Raw genomic sequence first — 23,052 nt, 5'->3', positions numbered from 1 at the left:
TCAACTGAAAGTTTTTGGAAAGATGTAATTTTTTTCCTTCAATGTTTTGTTAGCATAAGAATCAGAAAACCTATGAAAAAAGGCCAATGAGAAGTTGGCAGCCGGTATTTGCATATCCCGCCCCCGGACATACGGGTATTTAAGCGGGGCAAATACGGGAGTTCATTCAGGATTTTTCTGAGGAGCCGGAAATGGTCCGGCCACAACAGTGGCTCGGCTCAGTGACGTGGTGGGGGAAGACACAACGTCTCGTTCCCTCCATCAGGGAACGGAGGTTACATACGTAACCTAGACGTTCCCTTTCTGTCGCTCTCTACACGTTGTGTCAGAGAAGCGACACTAGGGGTCCACTTATAAACGTGCCATGCGCTGAGCCGTGTACGTGAACTGCTGATACAGGAGCGAGCAGGTATTCTTACGTGCAGGACGACCAACTGTATCAGACTGCAGTGGTGGTGAGCCGCGATGGCGGCGACATACACCTTGAGGGTGGAGGGGGACAGCCTCATCTCCAGCCTCTCCTATAGAAACACCAGCACTGACCTAACCGCGCACTTCTGTGGGTCTTCAGCTCGGGAAGAACACCAGTCTGTGAACGGCTGTGAGCGGCGCACATGCCCGCGGAACCAATTAAGCCCGGGGAAGCATAGCGGACCTCCGTGCGTCAGGCTCAGACTGGGCGGAGACCCGAAGGTGGCGGCCCAGGCGAGTTATCCGCATCCGACGCCGCTGTTACGCTCTCCGATGCAGCGGTGATGTCATCATCCAATGCCGGGGAGCTCGAGGGACCGGACGGTAGGCCGTTAAGTAGACCGCACTAATCCCGAGCTCGGGGGAAGCAGGAGGTTTCGAGGGGATTTACACGGCGAAAGCGTCCCGTTATTCTCCCCAGATTGTCTTTCATCGCCCGTGGCGCCTGCCTCAATCCCGTAGGAAGGAGGCGAGGCGCGGGGGCAGCTGAAATGGCTCTCTCTTACTACAAGAGAAAGCAGAGATCGCAACGCTGCCGCGGTTATATTCTCACACTGAAAACATAACCCATTGGAGAGAATGCTCATCCCGAGCTCGGACGGAAACAAGCAAGCGTGCCGGGGAGGCGGGGGGTTTCGAGGGGGTTCACCTGGTGAAACGGAGCTCGTCATTGTCCCCAGATCGTTTTCATCGGCCGCGACGCCTACCTCAATCCCATAGGAAGGAGGCGAGGCGCGGGGGGCAGCTGACGTGGCTTTCTCTCGCTACAAGAAAAAGCCTACGACCGCAATGCTGTCATGGCTATGTTCTCGTACTGAAAACATAGACCATTCATAAAAAGCTGCCTGCGTGTGATCGCAACCCAGGAATGCAAGGCAGTTTTTATGACCGTCAGAGTTGGGAAGAAATCAACCACATCCAGAAACTACACAGGGGCGGAAATATCGTTTTTAAAAAGACGCGTCCTGAGAAGGACGTTCAACGCTGCTGTGTTTTGCTCTTTAGAGCGAAATTACTCTTTTAGAATAACTCTTTTGAGTTGCCTGCGCTGTCAAAGCACCCAGGGGCAAGAATGCACAGCCATGCACGAAGGAAAAATTTTATGGTACACCACTATACACCACATAGGCTAACCTTTTCATTTTAAAGAACTTGTCCATGTTTTCTGTCTGTCTTAGTAGTGTGTTTACTTGTAATGTTTCACAGGGGCTATGCTGTAAACAATAATTTTAATCAATAGATTAGATTTCTAATCTGTCTAAATTATGTATTTTTCATACACTGTGTTTCCTTCTAGCTTCTAATTAAAATGGTTGAAAATGCAGTTGTCTGATGAAGTATGGTGGCTGGAGAAGATTTAAAAAAAATTGCTGTGTGAAATCTTATTGATAAAGGATGATTAACCTTAAATAATCATACATATATTTATATAATTTGAAAGCCCTAGTTCTTCTCTTCAATATGATATATACAGTTCAGGTGTATGATGCTATATGAATATGAATATAATATGAATATTAATTTGAATATGAATATCATATTCTGGCACAGAATATCACATAAAGCTCAGGCTTTAAAGGGTTAACGTAAGGATGTCTGTTTTATTTATTTTTTAACACTATCGGTTAGGTTTAAGTACTGGTTTAGGGTAAGGATGTTTGTTTTGTTTACCTCTCATTTGCTTTTAGAACACTATCGGTTAGGTTTAGGTGTTGGTTTAAGGTAAGAATGTCTGTTTTATTTACCTCTCATTTGCTTTTAGAACACTATCGGTTAGGTTTATGTACTGGTTTAGGTTAAGGATGTTTGGTTTGTTTACCACTCATTTGCTTTTAGAACACTACCGGTTAGGTTTAAGTACTGGTTTAGGGTAAGGATGTTTGCTTTGTTTACCTCTCATTTGCTTTAAGAACACTATCAGTTAGGTTTGGGTGTTGGATTAGGGTACAATGTCTGTTTTGTTTACCTCTCAGTTGCTTTTAGAATACTATTTAGTTAGGTTTAGGTTAAAGTTTTTAGGGATGCACAATCCGATATCTGGATGGGTATCGGCTCCGAAACTGACGTTTTTAGATGGATCGGGTATTGATTCGACGAGCCCGATCCATATCCGATACTGTGTGTTAGTCATGTTCGTTACTGTCAAGCTCCAAAAATAACAAAAGAATCATAAAAACTCCATTAAAGAAGTTCACATGACTCGTGCATTTTATTCAAAGCCACTTGAAGGGGATAGCTCTGTGAATCACAAAAAGCTGTGTATATATTTAATAAGTAAATATATAAAATGCACACATGTAAGTGAATGGCTCTGCTCTGTTGACACACACACAAACACGCACACACACTCACGGCTATTTTTAGCCTTCACGCGGTGCGCAATATTTGAGCGCTGCTCACGAACAACATCTCTGATGTAGATGCTCAATAGTTCGGTTCACTTCGGTTCATAATATGCACTTAGAACAGCCCCGGAGGTACATTTTACCACAATTTGAATATTGAGAAAATATTCGCCCTATTTTGTGTCGATTGTGACGTTGTGTCGATTGTAGTGACACAAGGTGTCCCACTTAAAAATACTGTTAAAAAGTGGCTGGAGCTATCTTAACGCTATAGATGCGTCAGGGAAGGCGTCCTTTTCCGTTCCTATTCTTTCAGGGGGAAAAGGCCCTGTGGAGATCACAACCTGCCCAGACTGGGGGGAGGTAACTTTTTGCGAAAACACACAGGGGTTTTCAAGCCACCCGTGGACATGGTGCGGTGGTAGATCCTGCCTGGCAAGGGAGAAGTTACTACAGACACGGCGACCGGGGGGCAGCGAGTACTGCAAGCGGTGGGATCGTACCACGGAAAATACATCACAGGGAGTTGCCTGAAGCGGGAACAATGCCTGTGGAGCCCAAGCCTAACACGGAGCACTCGACTCGTGGTGGGTCTGGCGGCGAATTCCTCCACTGAATCTGCGGCCAGAGGGCTGGGGAGGAAGAGCATCCAGGAAGCGAGAGCTTGCTGGCTCACCTGGGAAAGAAGGCGCACTGGATCAGCTTGGTGAAGGGCGCAAGGTGCAAGTGAGTATTACCGAGTTTTACCGGCTCGGACATGTCAAAACACAGGGCAAGACCGACCCTGAGGTTGTAGAACCTAGCAAAGGTGTTGGGTGTTGCCCAGCCCGCTGCTCTGCAGATGTCTGCTAGGGAGGTGCCATGGGCCAGTGCCCACGAGGATGCCACACTTCTTGTAGAGTGTGCTCGAACCCGCAAGGGGGGGGCACAGCCTGGGTGTGATAGGCTAGGGGATAGCATCAACAACCCAATTAGCTAACCTCTGTTTGGAGACGGCGTTTCCTTTCCACCGTCTGCCAAAGCAGACAAAGAGCTGCTCAGAGCATCTAGAGCCCTGCGTGCGGTCCACATGGGTATGCAAATCACGTACCGGACACAGCAATGAAGAGGCTGTGTCTGCCTCCTCGGGCAGCTTCACTTGCAGGTTCACGACCTAAACCCTGAAGGGGGGTCGTCGGAACCTTGGGCACGTAGCCCGGTCGTGGTCTTAGGATGAGGTGAGCATCTGCCGGACCGAACTCCAGGCAAGTGTCGCTGACAGAGAACGCTTGCAGGTCCCCAACCCTCTTGATGGAAGCGAATGCGATCAGGAGGGCCGTCTTCAAGGAGAGGGCTTTGAGCTCGACTGAATCAAGCAGCTCGAAGGAGGGTCTCTGAAGGCCCGAGTGGACCACTGAGAGATCCCAGGAGGGGAACAGGCTTGGCTGGGAAGAGTTCAACCTCCGGGCGCCTCTTAAGGAACCTGATAATCAAGTCGTGCTTACCAAGGGACTTGCCGTCTACTGCGTCGTGGTGTGCTGCGATAGCAGTGACACACACCTTCAAGGTGGAGGGGGACAGCCTCCCCTCAAGCCTCTACTGCAGGAATGAAGGACTGACCAATCTGCGCATCTCTGTGGGTCTTCAGATCTGGTTGATTGTGTCTACCACTGCAGGGTAGACCACTTAAGTCTTCTGCGTCCCATCCAGGGGCCAGACATGGAGATTCCAGATGTCTGGGTGCGGGTGCCAGAGGGTGCCCCATCCCTGAGAAAGGAGGTCCTTCCTCAGGGGAATTTGCCAGGGAGGTGCTGTCACAAGGAGCATGAGATCTGAGAACCAGGTCCTGGTGGGCCAATAAGGAGCCACCAAGGTGACATGTTCCTCGTACTCCCTGACCTTTCACTAGGGAAATGCGTGCTCATGCAGAAAGTGTGTGCCAGCGTGTCTGTGCCAGCGCGTCTGTGCCGAGAGGGGCCTCCGTTAGGGAGTACCAGAGTGGGCAGTGGGAGTTGTCTGAAGCGGCCCCAAATCAGCTGACCACCTGGGGGTGGATCCTCCACTCTCCGCTGAGTGAGACCTGTCGTGACAGAGCGTCCGCCGTTATGTTGCCAGGGATATGAGTGGCGAACAGCGACCTGAGTCGCGGCTGACTCCAAATGAAGAGATGGCAGGCAAGTTGTGACATGTGGCTATGCGTGGCGCCCTGGCCTGTGGAACCGATCAAGTAGCCGTGAGGGGTGCGGAGGACTCCAGAACACCTCACACTCACGGCGGCCCGGAAAAGCATAGCGGACATCCGTGCATCAGGCTCAGACTGGACGAGTGGACCCTAAGGTGGCATCCCAGGCGAGTCATCAGCATCAGACGCTGCTGTGATGCTCTCTGATGAAGCGCCGAAATCGTCATCCAATTCCGGGGGCTCGAAGGAGAATGCCGGCTGGCTGCGAAGCGAGGCGCACTTATCCCGAGCTCGGATGGAAGCAAGCAAGCGTACCGGGGGGGCGGGTTGTTCGTGGGGTTTTACCCGGCGACACTGAGCCCGTCGTCATCCCTGAATTGCCTTCATCGGCTCGCTGATCACACAACCATCTGGCATTTGCTTGCCCTCTCCCTTTATATCCGTATGTTCGGGGCAAGCAAATTCTGTCTGCCAACTTGACATTGGTCTTTTCTCAAGTTCAGAGGTACGCGAGGCTCTCAGAAGAGACCCCTTGTTTCACTACAATCGACACAACTTCGAGTGAGTGACAGAAGGGGAACTTTTTTTATATACATTAGGGCTGCACAAGTATAGCAAAAATCATAATTGTCAATTATTGCCCTTGATATTGTAATTGCGATTATTAATGTTGAATAAAATATTAAATTACCATGACGTCACAAAGCAAGCAACCGTTCTTCAGAGTCGCTGATTTCAATGGTGGATATGAGTTGCGCTCCAGTTTATTTTAAGCATATTTTAAGCATTATATATTGCAATAATGTTTGTTAACGATTTGCCAAATAAAAATGATTTTAAATGGATATCTATGGTATAGAATAAATTTCATTATTGCTATATTACAGCTTAAAGTATTAGTCCATGTACAGTAAATAATATGACATATTCAATATTCAAACTTATTAACAGCCAATTTAAACTTACTGCGTTCAGTAAGCACTTTGGTGGCGAGACAGGGGACCATTCATCCCATTAGATCTTCAATTGTGATCTTTATCATGTAAGATCATCGTTAGATCATTTTTGGCCTCAGTGGTTGCACTTCGGAAATTAAAAACAGTCATTTGTGATAGGAGTTTGTGCGATTCGGGAAAATGTTAAATCTACTAATACCAGCTGCTTGGCAAATGGGTCTTATTAGATAACAATGAAGGTGATTCCTGAAATATGCTATTCATGCCATATTCTTTGTTGGCTACACCTCCAAAACAAATTTAGAACAGTTAAGCTGAATTACTTTTTTGCTATTTTGTACAAATCAAATTCACATTGGCCTACTTATTAACATGACAAAACAAAACTTTTATACAATTTTTAATAAATTGTACACAGAAATCGAGCAACGCTCCCATTACAATGACTGGTGTCACTCACTGCAGGTGTACTGTACACTCTTTAAGACCTGCATTTTGACACAAGCTCAATGATGCTCCGCACAAACTTCTGCACTTTCACGAATGCTCTCATTAAAAACTGAGCTGTCTAATCAGCATAATAAATCAGTTATTTACACCAAGTCTGTGTCTTGATTAGAACTGGAGCATTTTAGTTTTGTCGTGTTGCTCATTTGCAGTGTATTTAACATCTACGTTCAAAGCAAGCGGTGCAATCTGCAATAAATCCAAAATAATTCCAAAGTGCTTTAGCTCTTGTTTAGAGTGTCAAGTGATGTTTCTTCAGTATAAATTTTTTTGTGCCACCGCAAACAGAGATGGAATACAAAGCAAACATCTATAGGGCATTATAGGGGACTTGCGCATTAGGATCAGTTGTCATTACTGATAGGACAGAGAACTAATTTAAGCGGCTATGATTGGCCATTGCCGGTTCATTGCTCAACGGACATGTTAGTGATTGGCTAGAATACTCATCCGCTGCAAAAACACATTGTAAATAGAAACCACTGATGCAAAAATATGTTGTAAATAGAAACCACTGATGCAAAAATATGTTGTAAATAGAAACCACTGATGCAACAGGAGCAAACTTAAATTGAACGCAGTAATCGTCAGTTTTCACGATTACATAATCGTGGCAGCCGTAATTGTAATTAGTTTTTCGAATAATTGTGCTGCCCTAATATACATTTTTTACATGGCATCTGCTTATTCTCTGTGTTTTTGTGTGTCATTTCTTACCTCTGTTTTGGACAGCTCTAGTTGGTTGCATAGCTCTTCCCTCTCTGTCTGTAAACCATTTTTCTCCTCTTCACTGGCTTTCATCTGCTCCTCAACCTGTAGTCAAGCCAAGTTCATAATACTAGTATGGTTGGTGTAAGATATCGTTTTTTTATCTATAGTAGATAAACCAAAAATTGCAGATAATACATCAGTCAGGGCTGTCGCTGTTTTAACGAGTTCTTTTAAATGGGACCACATACTTCATTTTTCTTGACATTTTTCTCACCTGTGTTTCACTTATAATGTTAGTGAAGGTTTCTGGTTCCAAAAACAGAATTAAACAGACTTGTTTTTGCTCCTGTCCCTTTAAGACTTCTTAAAGGTAAATTAACATTTATCAGTGGAAAAGCTCTGCATAAAGGCGCAGTGTTGTTAATAAGTATGGGCCAAGGTGCTAAATACTGATTAGACATTGATATGTAAGCATGAGTGGTCATTTTTACTTTGCTAATGGTTCTGGTTTCTGAATGACCCATTTTTGCATCTTAGTTGCCATAATTGGTCTGAATGGACTGGGGTGGGAGCTTACTGTCTACATACAAAGCGCAGAGAAAATCCTTTTTTCCATGTCCCCTTTAATAGTAAAACCACACTGACAATGTGTAACACTGGCAAAAGAGTGGTTGTGACATCAGAAATTATTAACTAGGATTAAACAATAGAGTTTAATGCAGTGATACATAAAGTCCGGCCACCGCAATATGGATTTTCTTTGCCCTTGAATATTAAGTACATATATTTTACATGTGAAGTAAAAATAATTGAGATGTAAACATACAGTAAGCACTAATGAATGTTAATAATTAATTTGTATATAAATAAGATAAGAATAAGTACATGTTTTATAACCCTTTAATGCATACATCGGGTCTTTATTGACCCAAAACCTCATTCCACCCCCTGTACCTCATCCATTTTTTGGAGTTATGCACATAACCTCTTTATTACTCCTAAAACGTTTTCTTATGAATATTTAAACGAAAGAATTGCTAAATTATTATAATTTTTTTTCTATAACTGCTTTATTACCTGAAGTATATAGGCTCTTTAAAGACACTAGATATGTAAGCAGTGTATTTTTTTCTTCGCCGTTTCCATAAATTATATTTTTATGAATATTTCATATCTATAAAAGTTCACTATCACAGGTTATATATTTCTTTGTTTATTAAAAGTCAAACAAGTACTATATTCATACAAATGACTACTATATCACGTTCATTTTCTGTGTGTCAGTGTTGAATTATCAGCATTCCATATGCGTGTATACATACATATTATACATGCTATTTGTCACTCAAGGTGGCGCTGATGTATCAGTGGTTGACTTGATTTACAGTTGACATTGCTATTTGACAAAGAAGTGTAACACATGAAAATTATGATTTGGCTATTGTCATTTGGGTGTACTACTGAAATGATGTAAGTTGTGCATCTATTTAGACACAATAAGTGCATGAGAAAATACATATGTGTATTTTATGTGTAGTTTAAGTGTAGCTCAATTGTTCTGTGTACCTCAATATGTATTTGACAGCCAGTTGTGTCTCATGAGATTTTAGTATGGAAGTAATGAATCCTGTTCTATATTTGTTGCATCATCTCTTTGATAAATGACAAATAAAACATCTACATTTATCTGAATATATTTTATTCTATTATTAATTGTCTTGAAAATGTTTTGAAAACACTATCTTGGCATTTTTTAGATACATTTTTAATAGATATCTCTAAAGACCTGAGTATGTAAGTGTTTGGGGAAACAACCATGCATTAAACGGTTAAATTCACTTTGACTTTATTGTTCTGGGAAATTAAAAGGCTATTTTAAAGAATTTTATCTTATGTAAGTTAATAAGTTTTTATTATTAGGGATTTTTATTCAATGGTCACCACGCATTTTCTAAAAGTGGCCCCCAAGCTGCAAAATATGTGTCTCATATTATATAGTGTGAGTTTGTAGCGTGGCCACATAAGGGGATGTTATATATATGGTTTATGACATCAAACTAATTATGTTGAGTCATTGTTGCCTATTAGTTATATTGCTTTCCCCCGTATACCTGTTATTCCCTCATCTGGTGTGTATTGTCCCTGATTTCTGTTCACGCGAGAACTTCGCGTGGATTTGCATCACGTGTTTAATCGCCACGTAAACAGGACGAATGGAACCGATATGCCGGTTTTCGGGGGGAACGCTCATTTACGAGAACGCTCATTCACAAAACCTTTCATTCATTTCATTGGATTATTTATGCTGACTGACCTGGGATCGCTGGGTCGCCGTTCCTCTTGGAGTATATTCGTTTGGCTCGCAGCCTGGATTACTTTTTATCAGAGGACATACGCCAGTCATCTTCACTTGATCGTGCTCACGGACTATACAGTTTCCCACTGCGGTCAAGCCAGCCGCCACTTCGAAATGAGCGGTCAAACTAGCCGCACCTATATTTCGTGGTGCGCGTATACACTGGTTATTGCGGTATGACCGTCAGAACTAAAACAAGTTAATTCCTGCTAAGGCAATTTCACATGCATTCATTTATTCTGTCTGTCTGTCTGTCTGTCAGAAAGAAAGGAAGACAGAACGAAAGAAAGAAAGATTTTAGCACACCTCACAACCTGTCACTGCATGATATATTGAAGTCCAAAATAAGAACCCCCCCCAAATACTCATATATTACCTTTTTTGTCCATACATTCAGAAAATCATAAAAATAAAAGTCCTAGCTTCCACAGACCAATTTCACCTCAGATGGGGAGGACACCTTCTCAAGGTGTGAACTACAATGTTTCAGGACATTCTGATGTTGAATTCCAAAATAAGAGCCCCCCCAAAACTTACATATTAGATGTTTTGTGTACACATTCAGAAAATCATAAAAATAAAAGTCCTAGCTTCCACAGACCAATTTCACCTCAGGTGGGGAGGACACCTTCTCAAGGTGTGAACTACAATGTTTCAGGACATTCTGATGTTGTATTCCAAAATAAGAGCCCCCCAAAACTTACATATTAGATGTTTTGTTTACACATTCAGAAAATCTTAAAAATAAAAGTCCTAGCTTCCACAGACCAATTTTACCTCAGATGGGGAGGACACCTTCTCAAGGTGTGAACTACAATGTTTCAGGACATTCTGATGTTGTATTCCAAAATAAGAGCCCCCCAAAACTCATATATTACCTTTTTTGTCCATACATTCAGAAAATCATAAAAATAAAAGTCCTAGTTTCCACAGACCAATTTCACCTCAGATGGGGAGGACACCTTCTCAAGGTGTGAACTACAATGTTTCAGGACATTCTGATGTTGAATTCCAAAATAAGAGCCCCCCCAAAACTCATATATTACCCTTTTTGTCCATACATTCAGAAAATCATAAAAATAAAAGTCCTAGCTTCCACAGACCAATTTCACCTCAGATGGGGAGGACACCTTCTCAAGGTGTGAATTACAATGTTTCAGGACATTCTGATGTTGTATTCCAAAATAAGAGCCCCCCCAAAACTCATATATTACCTTTTTTGTCCATACATTCAGAAAATCATAAAAATAAAAGTCCTAGTTTCCACAGACCATTTTCACCTCAGATGGGGAGGACAGCTTCTCAAGGTGTGAACTACAATGTTTCAGGACATTCTGATGTTGAATTCCATAATAAGAGCCCCCCAAACTCGAATATTAGATGTTTTGTTTACACATTCAGAAAATCGTAAAAATAAAAGTCCTAGTTTCCACATACCAATTTCACCTCAGATGGGGAGGACACCTTCTCAAGGTGTGAACTACAATGTTTCAGGACATTCTGATGTTGAATTCCAAAATAAGAGCCCCCCAAAACATACATATTAGATGTTTTGTGTACACATTCAGAAAATCATAAAAATAAAAGTCCTAGTTTCCACAGACCAATTTTACCTCAGGTGGGGAGGACACCTTCTCAAGGTGTGAACTACAATGTTTCAGGACATTCTGATTTTGTCTTCCAAAATAAGAGCCCCCCAAATCTCATATATTACCTTTTTTGTCCATACATTCAGAAAATCATAAAAATAAAAGTCCTAGCTTCCACAGACCAATTTCACCTCAGATGGGGAGGACACCTTCTCAAGGTGTGAACTACAATGTTTCAGGACATTCTGATGTTGAATTCCAAAATAAGAGCCCCCCAAACTCGAATATTAGATGTTTTGTTTACACATTCAGAAAATCATAAAAATAAAAGTCCTAGTTTCCACAGACCAATTTCACCTCAGGTGGGGAGGACACCTTCTCAAGGTGTGAACTACAATGTTTCAGGACATTCTGATGTTGAATTCCAAAATAAGAGCCCCCCAAAACGTACATATTAGATGTTTTGTGTACACATTCAGAAAATCTTAAAAATAAAAGTCCTAGCTTCCACAGACCAATTTTACCTCAGGTGGGGAGGACACCTTCTCAAGGTGTGAACTACAATGTTTCAGGACATTCTGATGTTGTCTTCTAAAATAAGAGCCCCCCCAAAACTCATATATTACAAATTTTGTCCATACATTCAGAAAATCATAAAAATGAAAGTCCTAGTTTCCACAGACCAATTTCACCTCAGATGGGGAGGACACCTTCTCAAGGTGTGAACTAAAATGTTTCAGGACATTCTGATGTTGAATTCCAAAATAAGAGCCCCCCAAATCTCGAATATTAGATGTTTTGTCCATACATTCAGAAAATCATAAAAATAAAAGTCCTAGCTTCCACAGACCAATTTCACCTCATATGGAGAGGACACCTTCTCAAGGTGTGAACTACAATGTTTCAGGACATTCTGATGTTGTCTTCCAAAATAAGAGCCCCCCAAACTCGAATATTAGATGTTCCCCTTCTGTCGCTCTCTCCACGTTGTGTCAGAGAAGCAACACTAGGGATCTCTCTTGAGCGCCGATATCCACCTCTGACCTATGAAAAAAACGGCCACAGGCGTTGTCTCGTGTGTCTGGGTAGCGATCACACCGAGGCTGCCTTTGTGGATGGTTCATGTTCTCACTGCGAGAACATGACCATGACAACGTTGTGGTCGCGGCTTGCTTACGACCGTATTTGCCGGCTTGCTTACAAGCCACTCCAGCCGCCCCCCGCGTCGCTCCTTCTTCCTATGGGATTGAGGACGATGCGGCTGGCGATGGAGGCGATTCGGGGATGGTAGCGGGTGCATCTCCGCCGGGTATGCCCCCTCGGACCACCGCGCCACGGCACGCTCATTGACTCCCGTCCCCGCTCGAGGCGGCGGCGACTCGCCTCACAGCCAGTCTGCCTACCCTCTTGCGATGGAAGCAGACGAGTTCGCCGCGGAATCGGAGGGCATGGTATCTGATGCTGAGGACTCCTCTGGGCTGCCGCCTTCGGGCCTGCATGCCCAGGAAAAGGCTGACACACAGATGTCCGATATGCTTTCCCGGGCAGCCAACAGCTTGGGCTTGGATTGGAACCCTCCATCCTCCCCACAGCCATCATGGCTGGACGACTGGTTCCTGGGTGCTGGGCGCCGCTCACAGCCTTGCACCCCCCCCCTGGTCACGGCGATTCCCCAGGTGGATAGGGCTGTTGCGCTCCATCTATGCCCCAGAAGCCCTACCACCTGGCGGGGCTGCCCTGTACTCCCTTCCTGGACCTGTAGAGCAACATCCTCGCTGACCGCAAAGGCCTACAGCGCCACCGGACGCGCCGCTTCCGCCCTGCATTCCATGGCTCTCCTGCAGGTCCACCAAGCCAAGGCACTGCAAAACATGCACGGGGGTGGCCCTGATCCCGACACGCTGCAGGAACTGCGCTCAGCGACCGACCTCGCCCTGAGAGCGACGAAGGTCACAGCACAAGCGCTCGGGCAGGCGATGGCAACGCTGGTGGTCCAGGAACGCCAGCAATGGCTGAACTTGGTCGAGATGCGTGAAGCTGACAACACTCGCTTTCTCAACGCCCCTGTCTCCCAGTTTGGCCTCTTCGGCGACACCGTTCTCCATCGTGAAGAAGCAGACGGAGGCCATTTCCCACATCATGCCTCGCCGCAAGCCTGCCGCCACGGCCCATGCCCCATATGCTCGCCGAGGGCGTCCTCCCGCGGCCAGAAGACCTTCTGCTCCACCTCAACCCGGGCCCAGCTCTCAGCCCCGGCATCGAGCAAACCGCGGGAAGTGTACGCCCCCTGTCTCAAGGACCCCCTCGAGGACCCGGAAGGCTCCCAGAGCTCCTGAGACAAGCGTACCCAGAGTTCAAGAAGTTAGCTCGGAGGTGGTAAGACCGCTCCGTCCCCGGTGGAGGGCCGGAAGAGAATCTTGTGTTTTTTTCATTTGCCGCACCCCTCAACAGGGGCTGCGGTACCCAAATTCTCAATAAAAGAGCTATTTCCTTTGTCTCTGGGTCATGTGGCCCGCAAATGCCGTTCTCACGGCACTCTACTTTCAGGCCTCAACAGTCCCGGCTCCCTGGATGCGGTGCCCCCGCCCTCAGCTCCACGACTGTTCCCCGGCTGGCGGTTCAGGCGAGTCCTGAGGGCGCCAGCATCAGACCTCCTACTCAGTCACGAACCCGCCCCCTGCCGGGTGCGCGGAGCAAGGTAAGTGCTTTGAGTTTATTCTCAGCACCAGAGCCTCGGGACGCTACGTTGCTTCCCGACGCCGTGTTACCTGTTCCGCACCCCTAGCACGGAGCTTAGAGGCGTGGCTTTCACTGCCCAACCCGTCGCGCTGGCTGCACCGGACCATTCGACTCGGTTACGCAATTCAGTTTGCCAGGTCTCCGCCCCCCCTTCGTGGGCGTTCATTTTTCCGCAACGCACGACAAACATGCTCAGTCCCTGCGTGAAGAAATCGCCTCCCTTTTAATCAAGGACGTGATAGAGCCGTCCCTCCAACCGAAATGAAGAAGGGTTTCTACAGCTCTTTGTTGTACCCAAGAAAGGCGGCGGCTTATGACCGATCTTGGACCTGCGAGTTTTCAATCGGACCTTGTCCAAACTCCCGTTCACAATGCTCACCCAGAAACAACTTCTATCTGGCGTCCGGCATCTAGATTGGTTCGCAGCAGTAGACCTGAAGGACGCGTACTTCCACGTCTCGATTCTCCCTCGACATCGTCCCTTCCTACGGTTTGCGTTCGACGGCCAGGCATATCAGTACAAAGTCCTCCCCTTCGGCCTGTCTCTGTCCCCTCGCGTCTTCACGAAAGTTGCAGAGGCGGCTCTTGCCCCGCTCCGAGGAGCTGGCATACGCATACTCAATTACCTCGACGACTGGCTCATTCTGGCCCCCTCGCGAGAGTTACTATGCGCGCACAGAGACCAGGTGCTCAAGCACCTCAGCAGTTTGGGGTTTCAGGTCAACTGGGAGAAGAGCAAGCTCACCCCGGTCCAGAGCAACTCTTTTCTCGGTTTGGAGTTAGACTCAGTCTCAATGACAGCACGTCTCTCCAACAAGCGTGCTCAGTCAGTGCTGAAATACCTCGCTTCCTTCAAGCCAGGTGCCGTGGTCCCTCTAAAACGTTTCCAACAACTCCTGGGGCATATGGCATCCTCCACGGCGGCCGTGCCGCTGGGGTTGATGCATATGAGACCACTTAAGCACTGGCTCCAGACTCGAGTCCCGAGACGAGCATGGCGCTGCAGCATGCACAACGTGAAAGTTACCACTGCCTGCGGCCAAGCCTTCAAACCCTAGACAGATCTCTGCTTTCTACGGTCAGGAGTTCCCTTGCAGCAGGTGTCCTGACGCTTTCTGGTTACAACCGATGCCTCCAAACTGGGTTGGGGCGCCGTGTGCAACGGGCACGCAGCCGCAGGTCGGTGGAACCGAGGCCCGCTGCGCTGGCACATCAACTGCCTAGAGCTGCTGGCTGTTTTTCTTGCCCTGAAGAGGTTTCTCCCGTTAATTCGGGGCAATCACGTCCTAGTCAGGACAGACAACACCATGGTGGTAGCCTACATAAACCGCCAAGGCGGAGTACGCTCCCTCTGCATGTCACAGCTCGCCCGTCGTCTCCTCCTTTGGAGCCAGTAGCGACTCAAGTCACTGCGCGCCACTCACATCCCCGGCAACCTCAATGCGGACGCGCTGTCAAGACAGAGCTTGCCCGGCGGAGAGTGGAGGCTCCACCCCCAGTCGGTTCAGCTGATTTGGGACAGGTTCGGCAAGGCCCAGGTAGACCTGTTTTCCTCCCAGGAAACCTCCCACTGCCCGCTCTGGTATGCCCTGACAGAGTCTCCCCTCGGGGCAGATGCTCTGGTGCACAGCTGGCCCGCAGGGCTGGGCAAGTACGCATTTCCCCCAGTGAGCCTTCTTGCACAGGTGCTATGCAAGGTCAGGGAGGACGAAGAGCAAGTCACTCTGGTGGCCCTCTACTGGCCCACCCGGACTTGGTTCTCGGACCTCACGCTCCTCACGACAGCCCCTCCCTGGCGAATTCCCCTGAGGAAGGATCTTCTTTCTCAGGGATGGGGCACGCTCTGGCACCCGCACCCAGACCTCTGGAACCTCCACGTCTGGCCCCTGGACGGGACGCGGAAGATCTAGCCGGCCTACCACCGACCGTCATAGATACTATCAACCAAGCCAGAGCCCCCTCGACCAGGCATCTTTACGCCCTAAAGTGCCGTCTGTTCAAGATACTAGTGTTCTTCCCGAGCCGAAGACCCACAGAAGTGCTGCGGTTAGGTCAGTGCTCGTGTTTCTACAGGAGAGGCTGGAGAGGAGGCTGTCCCCTCCACCCTCAAGGTGTATGTCGCCGCCATCGCGGCTCACCACGATAACGGTAGATGGCAAGTCTCTTGGTAAGCACAACTTCATTGTCAGGTTCCTAAAAGGTGCCCGGAGGCTGACTCCCTCCCGGCCTAACCTGTTCCCCTCCTGGGATCTCTCGGTCGTCCTCACAGGCCTCCAGAGACCCCCCTTTGAGCCACTAGATTCAGCTGGACTCAGGGCGCTGTCTCTCAAGACCGCCCTGCTGATCGCGCTCGCCTCCATCAAGAGGGTCGGGGACCTGCAAGCGTTCTCTGTTAGCGACACTTGCCTGGAGTTCGGTCCGGCAGACACTTACTTGATCCTAAGACCGCGACCGGGCTATGTGCCCAAGGTTCCTACCACACCCTTCAGGGATCAGGTAGTGAACCTGCAAGTGCTGCCCCGGGAGGAGGCAGACCCAGCCCTTTCGTTGCTATGTCCAGTATGTGCTTTGCGTATCTATCTGGACCGCACACAGAGCACTAGACGCTCTGAACAGCTCTTTGTCTGCTTCGGGGGACAGCGGAAAGGGAACGCTGTCTCCAAACAGAGGTTTGCCCACTGGGTTGTCGACGCCATTTCATTAGCTTGTCACACCCAGGCTATGCCCCCCCCCTTGCGGGTTCAAGCTCACTCCACCAGGGGTGTTGCGTCCTCGTGGGCACTGGTCAGGGGCATCTCCCTAGCAGACATCTGTAGAGCAGCGGGATGGGCAACACCTGACACTTTTTCGAGATTCTACAATCTCTGAGTTGAGTCAGTATCGTCCCGTGTTTTCTCAGGTCAGAGCCCGTAGAACTCGGTAGCACGCTGACGATCTGACCGGGTGAATCGCTTGCGCCTAGCGCCCTTTCTCTCAACCGAGGAAAAACAGTGCGCCTCCGTTCCCAGGAGATCCCATCTTCGGGTCGCTGGTTGACTCCTCCCTAGCCCTCGTGGGTCCGCAGTTCAGCGTAGGAACTCGCCGACCCAAGCCACTGCGGGTACCTCAAGCTACCCTGTACTGGTGGAATGACCTTCCCAACTCAATCTGGGAAGCTAACTCACTCTCTATCTTCAAAAAACGGCTAAAAACACATCTTTTCCAAAAGCACTTAACCGGTCACTAAAAAAAAAAAATGTCTTGTTGCACTTAAATGTGTTTTGTATACTATTATGATGATAGTGAAACTTTGTAATATGGCACTTTTTGTATCACTGTCTCCCTAAGATGATTCGCTGATGTTCTTCCTCTTTTGTAAGTCGCTTTGGATAAAAGCATCTGCCAAATGAATAAATGTAAATGTAAGTGTAAATGTAGAGGTGCTCCACAGGTAAGGCCTCCTGTTCGGACTCCCCCTGTGTGTAATGCCACGGTACTGTCCCTCACGAGCGGACCACCGTGTCTCCCTTAGGCAGTTACAGCTGCCTCGGTCGCCGTGCTGTTCGCTAACCCCCCCACGAGGTTGGGTCTACCACCGCACCAACTTTTCCACATAGGTCCTAAGTTAGGCCATCTGATGTATTTGCCAAGTTTTGCCTCCCCTGCCGGGTAGTTGTGGCCTCCGCAGGGTCTTCTCTGCCCTGAAAGAAGGGCTAAGACCCCCTTCCCTCAATGCGTGTAAGGGCCCCGGCCGTAGTTGCTCTATGTGAGAAACATAGAGAGAAAAGAGGCCCAGCCAGGCTGGAGTCTGATGGCTTAAATGGGGCATTGGGGAAGGGTACTTGCAGCCTGATACAGTTGGTCGTCCTGCACGTAAGAATACCTGCTCGCTCCTGTATTAGCAGTTCACGTACACGGCTCAGCGCATGGCACTTTATAAGTGGACCCCTAGTGTTGCTTCTCTGACACAACGTGGAGAGAGCGACAGAAGGGGAACGTCTAGGTTACGTATGTAACCTCCGTTCCCTGATGGAGGGAACGAGACGTTGTGTCTCCCCCGCCACGTCGCTGAGCCGAGCCATTGTTGTGGCCGGACCATTTCCGGCTCCTCAGAAAAATCCTGAATGAACTCCCATATTTGCGCCGCTTAAATACCCGTATGTCCGGGGGCAGGACATGCAAATACTGGCTGCCAACACTCATTGGCCTTTTTTCATTGATCAGAGGTGGATATCGGCACTCAAGAGAGACCCCTAGTGTTGCTTCTCTGACACAACGTGGAGAGAGCGACAGAAGGGGAACATCTAATATTCGAGTTTTGGGGGGCTCTTATTTTGGAAGAAAACATCAGAATGTCCTGAAACATTGTAGTTCACACCTTGAGAAGGTGTCCTCCCCACCTGAGGTGAAATTGGTCTGTGGAAGCTAGGACTTTTATTTTTATGATTTTCTGAATGTATGGACAAAACATCTAATATTCGAGTTTTGGGGGGCTCTTATTTTGGAAGACAACATCAGAATGTCCTGAAAAATTGTAGTTCACACCTTGAGAAGGTGTCCTCCCCACCTGAGGTGAAATTGGTCTGTGGAAACAAGGACTTTTATTTTTATGATTTTCTGAATGTGTAAACAAAACATCTAATATTCGAGTTTGGGGTGCTCTTATTTTGGAATTCAACATCAGAATGTCCTGAAACATTGTAGTTCACACCTTGAGAAGGTGTCCTCCCCATCTGAGGTGAAATTGGTCTGTGGAAACTAGGACTTTTATTTTTATGATTTTCTGAATGTATGGACAAAAAGGTAATATATGAGTTTTGGGGGCTCTTATTTTGGAAGACAACATCAGAATGTCCTGAAACATTGTAGTTCACACCTTGAGAAGGTGTCCTCCCCACCTGAGGTGAAATTGGTCTGTGGAAACTAGGACTTTTATTTTTATGATTTTCTGAATGTGTAAACAAAACATCTAATATTCGAGTTTGGGGGGCTCTTATTTTGGAATTCAACATCAGAATGTCCTGAAACATTGTAGTTCACACCTTGAGAAGGTGTCCTCCCCATCTGAGGTGAAATTGGTCTGTGGAAACTAGGACTTTTATTTTTATGATTTTCTGAATGTGTAAACAAAACATCTAATATTCGAGTTTGGGGGCTCTTATTTTGGAATTCAACATCAGAATGTCCTGAAACATTGTAGTTCACACCTTGAGAAGGTGTCCTCCCCATCTGAGGTGAAATTGGTCTGTGGAAGCTAGGACTTTTATTTTTATGATTTTCTGAATGTATGGACAAAAAAGGTAATATATGAGTATTTGGGGGGGGGGTTCTTATTTTGGACTTCAATATATCATGCAATGACAGGTTGTGAGGTGTGCTAAAATCTTTCTTTCTTTCGTTCTGTCTTCCTTTCTTTCTGACAGACAGACAGACAGAATAAATGAATGCATGTGAAATTGCCTTAGCAGGAATTAACTTGTTTTAGTTCTGATGGTCATACCGCAATAACCAGTGTATACGCGCACCGTGACATATAGGTGCAGCTAGTTTGACCGCTCATTTCGAAGTGGCGGCTGGCTTGACCGCAGTAAATTCCCGGTGAGGCTGATCTGAACACTGTCATTAACTCTGTGCACGCTGGATTCCACTTTTACACACATGCACACACCTTGTCTTGTTGTAAATATTATTTTGGTTTGTAAATACACTTGGGTTGATTGTTTATTCGTCAGTGTTGAGTATATTTTTTCTCCACTCTGTAGCCTATAGAAACGGAACGTTTGTTCCCATTATAGTGTGAAACTCCACTTAAAGATTTTGGGGAGTGTTACATAGTGGTGGCCCGTACGGGGACTACGTGCTGTTTCTTTTTGGTTATAGTGTTTTTTTGTGTGTCCATAAATATGGAGGAAGAGACACATGTAAATGGAGGAGTAATTAATCTAAATACTGATGAAATTGAGAATGATGTAAATGAGACTCTGATGAAACTCAGGCGGCTGATTTCACAGGCCCATTTGTTACCAGACGTAATCCGGCAGGTGAAATAACATCTATGCTGAGTTCAATGTATATTTCTGATGATGATGATGTTGAAAGAGAGATTGTGAATATAAATGTTATACAAACAATGCAAATGGAGATTGATAAACTTAAGGTGGATTTATTGGCTCTTAACGCAAAAATACAACATAATGAACAGGAATTAAAACAGTCTGTGGATAGTTCCCTTAACTCTTTCCCCGCCAGCATTTTTAAAAAAAAGTTGCCAGCCACCGCCAGGGTTTTTGACGATTTTCGCTAAACTTTAATGGCCCGCAGAATATTTTCTTCCATGAATATATGAAGATGCTATAAAAAACGATTTTATTTTATCTTCATTTGTTCTTTTTTTATTGCGACTTGAACAGAGGTAGGTTTTGTCAAAAAACAACATTTCAGACAAAAAGCTGAGAAAAAGGCATGTTTATGTCTGATATTTTGAGCTTCTCATACTCCACTTCTTCATGTTTGAGACGATCGCAGTCTGTTTCTTTGATCAAAGAGTTGCGTACTCTTTCAAAACATGCGCAGGGGTCTTCCTTACCGTATAACACCTAAAACACGGAAACCCGGAAAATTCTGTGTTTGGCGGGGAAGCGTTTTTTCATAAAACACGGAAAATTCCGTGTTTGGCGGGGAAAGAGTTAATAGGGAAACTAGTTTCCGGGAGTCAGTGGACGCTGGCTTAGCAGAGTTAGAAGATGATTTCCAGAGGTCTGTAGAAAAGTTGGAAAGAGCGGTGGTTGACTGTTCCTACGGAGAGATGCAAGATGGGAAAATCAAATGAAAAAGTTAAGATTCACCAGTACCCCATCTCGTTCTCAAATACAGCCTTTTTACACTGCCTCTTCCCTATCTACAGCTAATGTCTTAAATACTCTCGTACCAGCTACAAGACTTAAAGTCCCCCCTGTTAACAGAGGCAACACTACCTATGATGTCACTGCTGGAGCACAAATATCGAACATGGCTCACCCTTCATGTATGCCCAGTATGTCATCTTTCTGTGGGAAACCCCCTATCCATCTGGAATTTCCTTCCTTCGGTGAATCCGGTGAGACATCAGACGTACTACATTTCGTCGAACAGGTAGAAAATTATCTGGCCATTAGACCCCTGCCTAGTGTGGAGCTCGTTGGCACCCTGAGTACAGTGCTCAAAGGACCCGCTCAGAGTTGGTGGAAGGCTGAAAAAAACAAGATCAATGATTGGCAGTCTTTCAAAAATGCTTTTATGTCTGAATTTCTCCCAGAGGATTACCTCACGGAAGTGGAGGACAAGTTAAGATCACTGGTGCAGCAACCCAGTCAGCGTTTGAGAGATTTCGCCTATGATTACCGAGCCCTCTGCCTCAAATGGAAGCCAGCTATCACAGAAGAGGAGATGGTGAGCTGAATTCTTAATAACATCAACCCAAGGGTTGCGGGCTGTCTGAGAGGGACGGTGAAAACAGTGGAAAAGCTGGTGAAGGTGGGATCTATGGTGGAGAAGGACTGGATGGGAGCAAAGGATTACTGGCAGAAAGTGGGCAAATTGAACAGCAAAGAGACTACAACTAAAAGACCACCTGAACGCCATACTGCTAAAAATCTAGCAGGAGTATCCATAGCACAACCCCACCCTATGACATCCCTTCTAGTAGTGCCGATAATGATAAAAGGACAAGAGGTGAAGGCGGTGCTGGATACAGGGAGCACATACACCCTTATTCAGGAAAGCCTGTGGAGACAATTGGGAGGGGAAGCGAAACCTGACCCTCCAGGCCCACTTCAACAGTTCATTATGACTGATGGAAAAATGCACCAGTCGATCAACAGGAAAACAGTCTGTTATGAGTGGCATGACAGGATATGCAGGTTGGACACCTATATTATGAAGGATGCTGACCTGGCCTTTCCCCTTATAGCTGGTCTGGACTTCCTGAGAGCCGCTGAAGCCATAGTGGATGTGGAACAATGGAGATATGGACTGAAAATGGGCAAAGGATATATTTATCACCCATTTCTAACTGCACTTCTAAATCCTGTGCGGTCTTCACGTCTGATGGGTGAAAACCTAGGCATGACCGCTGCGGTGAGTCTATATTATGCCTTACCTCCAACCTGGAATTCACCCATATATGAGTTACACACACCAGTTGTTCCCAGATGGGACTCCGACAATCAGGAGGAATTAAAAAAGCTGATGGAAAATTGGCCTCATACCACCTCTCAAGTCTTGGGAAAAACATCTGTGGAACAGCACAAAATTATACTGTCCGACGAAATGCCCATGAGATCCAGAGCTTATAGGGTCTCACCATTCAAGAAGAAGATTATCAATGAGCAAGTAGAACAAATGCTACGAGACCATATCATCGAGCCTTCTTTCTCTCCTTGGTCATCACCTGTAGTCCTGGTCCCCAAACCCGATGGTTCCTACAGGTTCTGTGTAGACTATAGGAGGCTTAATAGTAAGACCGTACCTGACGCTTATCCAATGCCAATCATTCATGACATCTTAGAATCCATGGAAGGCGCCTCCTGGTTCAGCACATTGGATTTGCAGTCAGGGTACTGGCAGGTAGAAATGGAGGAAAGTAGTAAAGAGAAAACAGCCTTCATCACCTCCCAAGGTCTATTCCAGTTCCGCTCCATGCCATATGGATTACGGAATGCCGCTGCCACCTTCCAGAGGCTGATGGAGAAGGTCCTAGTAGAGTTGAGAGGGAAGTTTTGTTTCGATTACATTGATGACATCATAATCTATTCATGGTCTTTACCAGAACATGTACAACATCTGAACACCATTCTGCAAAGACTAGACCAAGCTTCGCTTACACTAAACATGAAGGGTCACTTCTTTAAGAAGCAGCTGAAGTTTCTTGGACATATAGTCTCAGAGAAAGGAGTGGAGGTCGATCCTGAAAAGACCAGAGCGGTAGCTGAATATCCTCCTCCCAAAGACATTAAAACCCTCCAACGCTTCTTGGGATTAGCCGGGAGGTACCACAAGTTCATTCCCCATTTTGCCGACATCACAGCTCCATTTAACAACCTGAAAAAGAAAGGAGTTAAGTGGGATTGGACTCCTGAGTGCCAAACCAGCCTGGAGACTATCAAACAAATATTACAAAACCCCCCAGTATTGATGCAACCTGACCTCAATCAACCTTTCCAGGTTCATACAGACGCCAGTGATGTAGGCTTAGGAGCCA

General features: G+C 46.4%; 1 protein-coding gene across 1 annotated transcript in view; it reads right to left on the bottom strand.

The window, feature by feature from the left end:
- LOC127643529 (protein FAM184B-like) overlaps positions 1-23,052 on the bottom strand; it is an 83,042-nt gene that overhangs the window by 20,942 nt on the left and 39,048 nt on the right. Inside the window, exon 6 of the mRNA XM_052126323.1 lies at positions 7,158-7,253. Within this exon, the coding sequence (XP_051982283.1) occupies positions 7,158-7,253 (96 nt within the window). The remainder of the gene's footprint in view (positions 1-7,157; positions 7,254-23,052) is intronic.

Source organism: Xyrauchen texanus, chromosome 5 (genome assembly GCF_025860055.1).
Source record: "Xyrauchen texanus isolate HMW12.3.18 chromosome 5, RBS_HiC_50CHRs, whole genome shotgun sequence".
NCBI classification, from domain to species: Eukaryota; Metazoa; Chordata; class Actinopteri; order Cypriniformes; family Catostomidae; genus Xyrauchen; species Xyrauchen texanus.
This window is presented reverse-complemented; position numbering and strand designations above follow the sequence as displayed.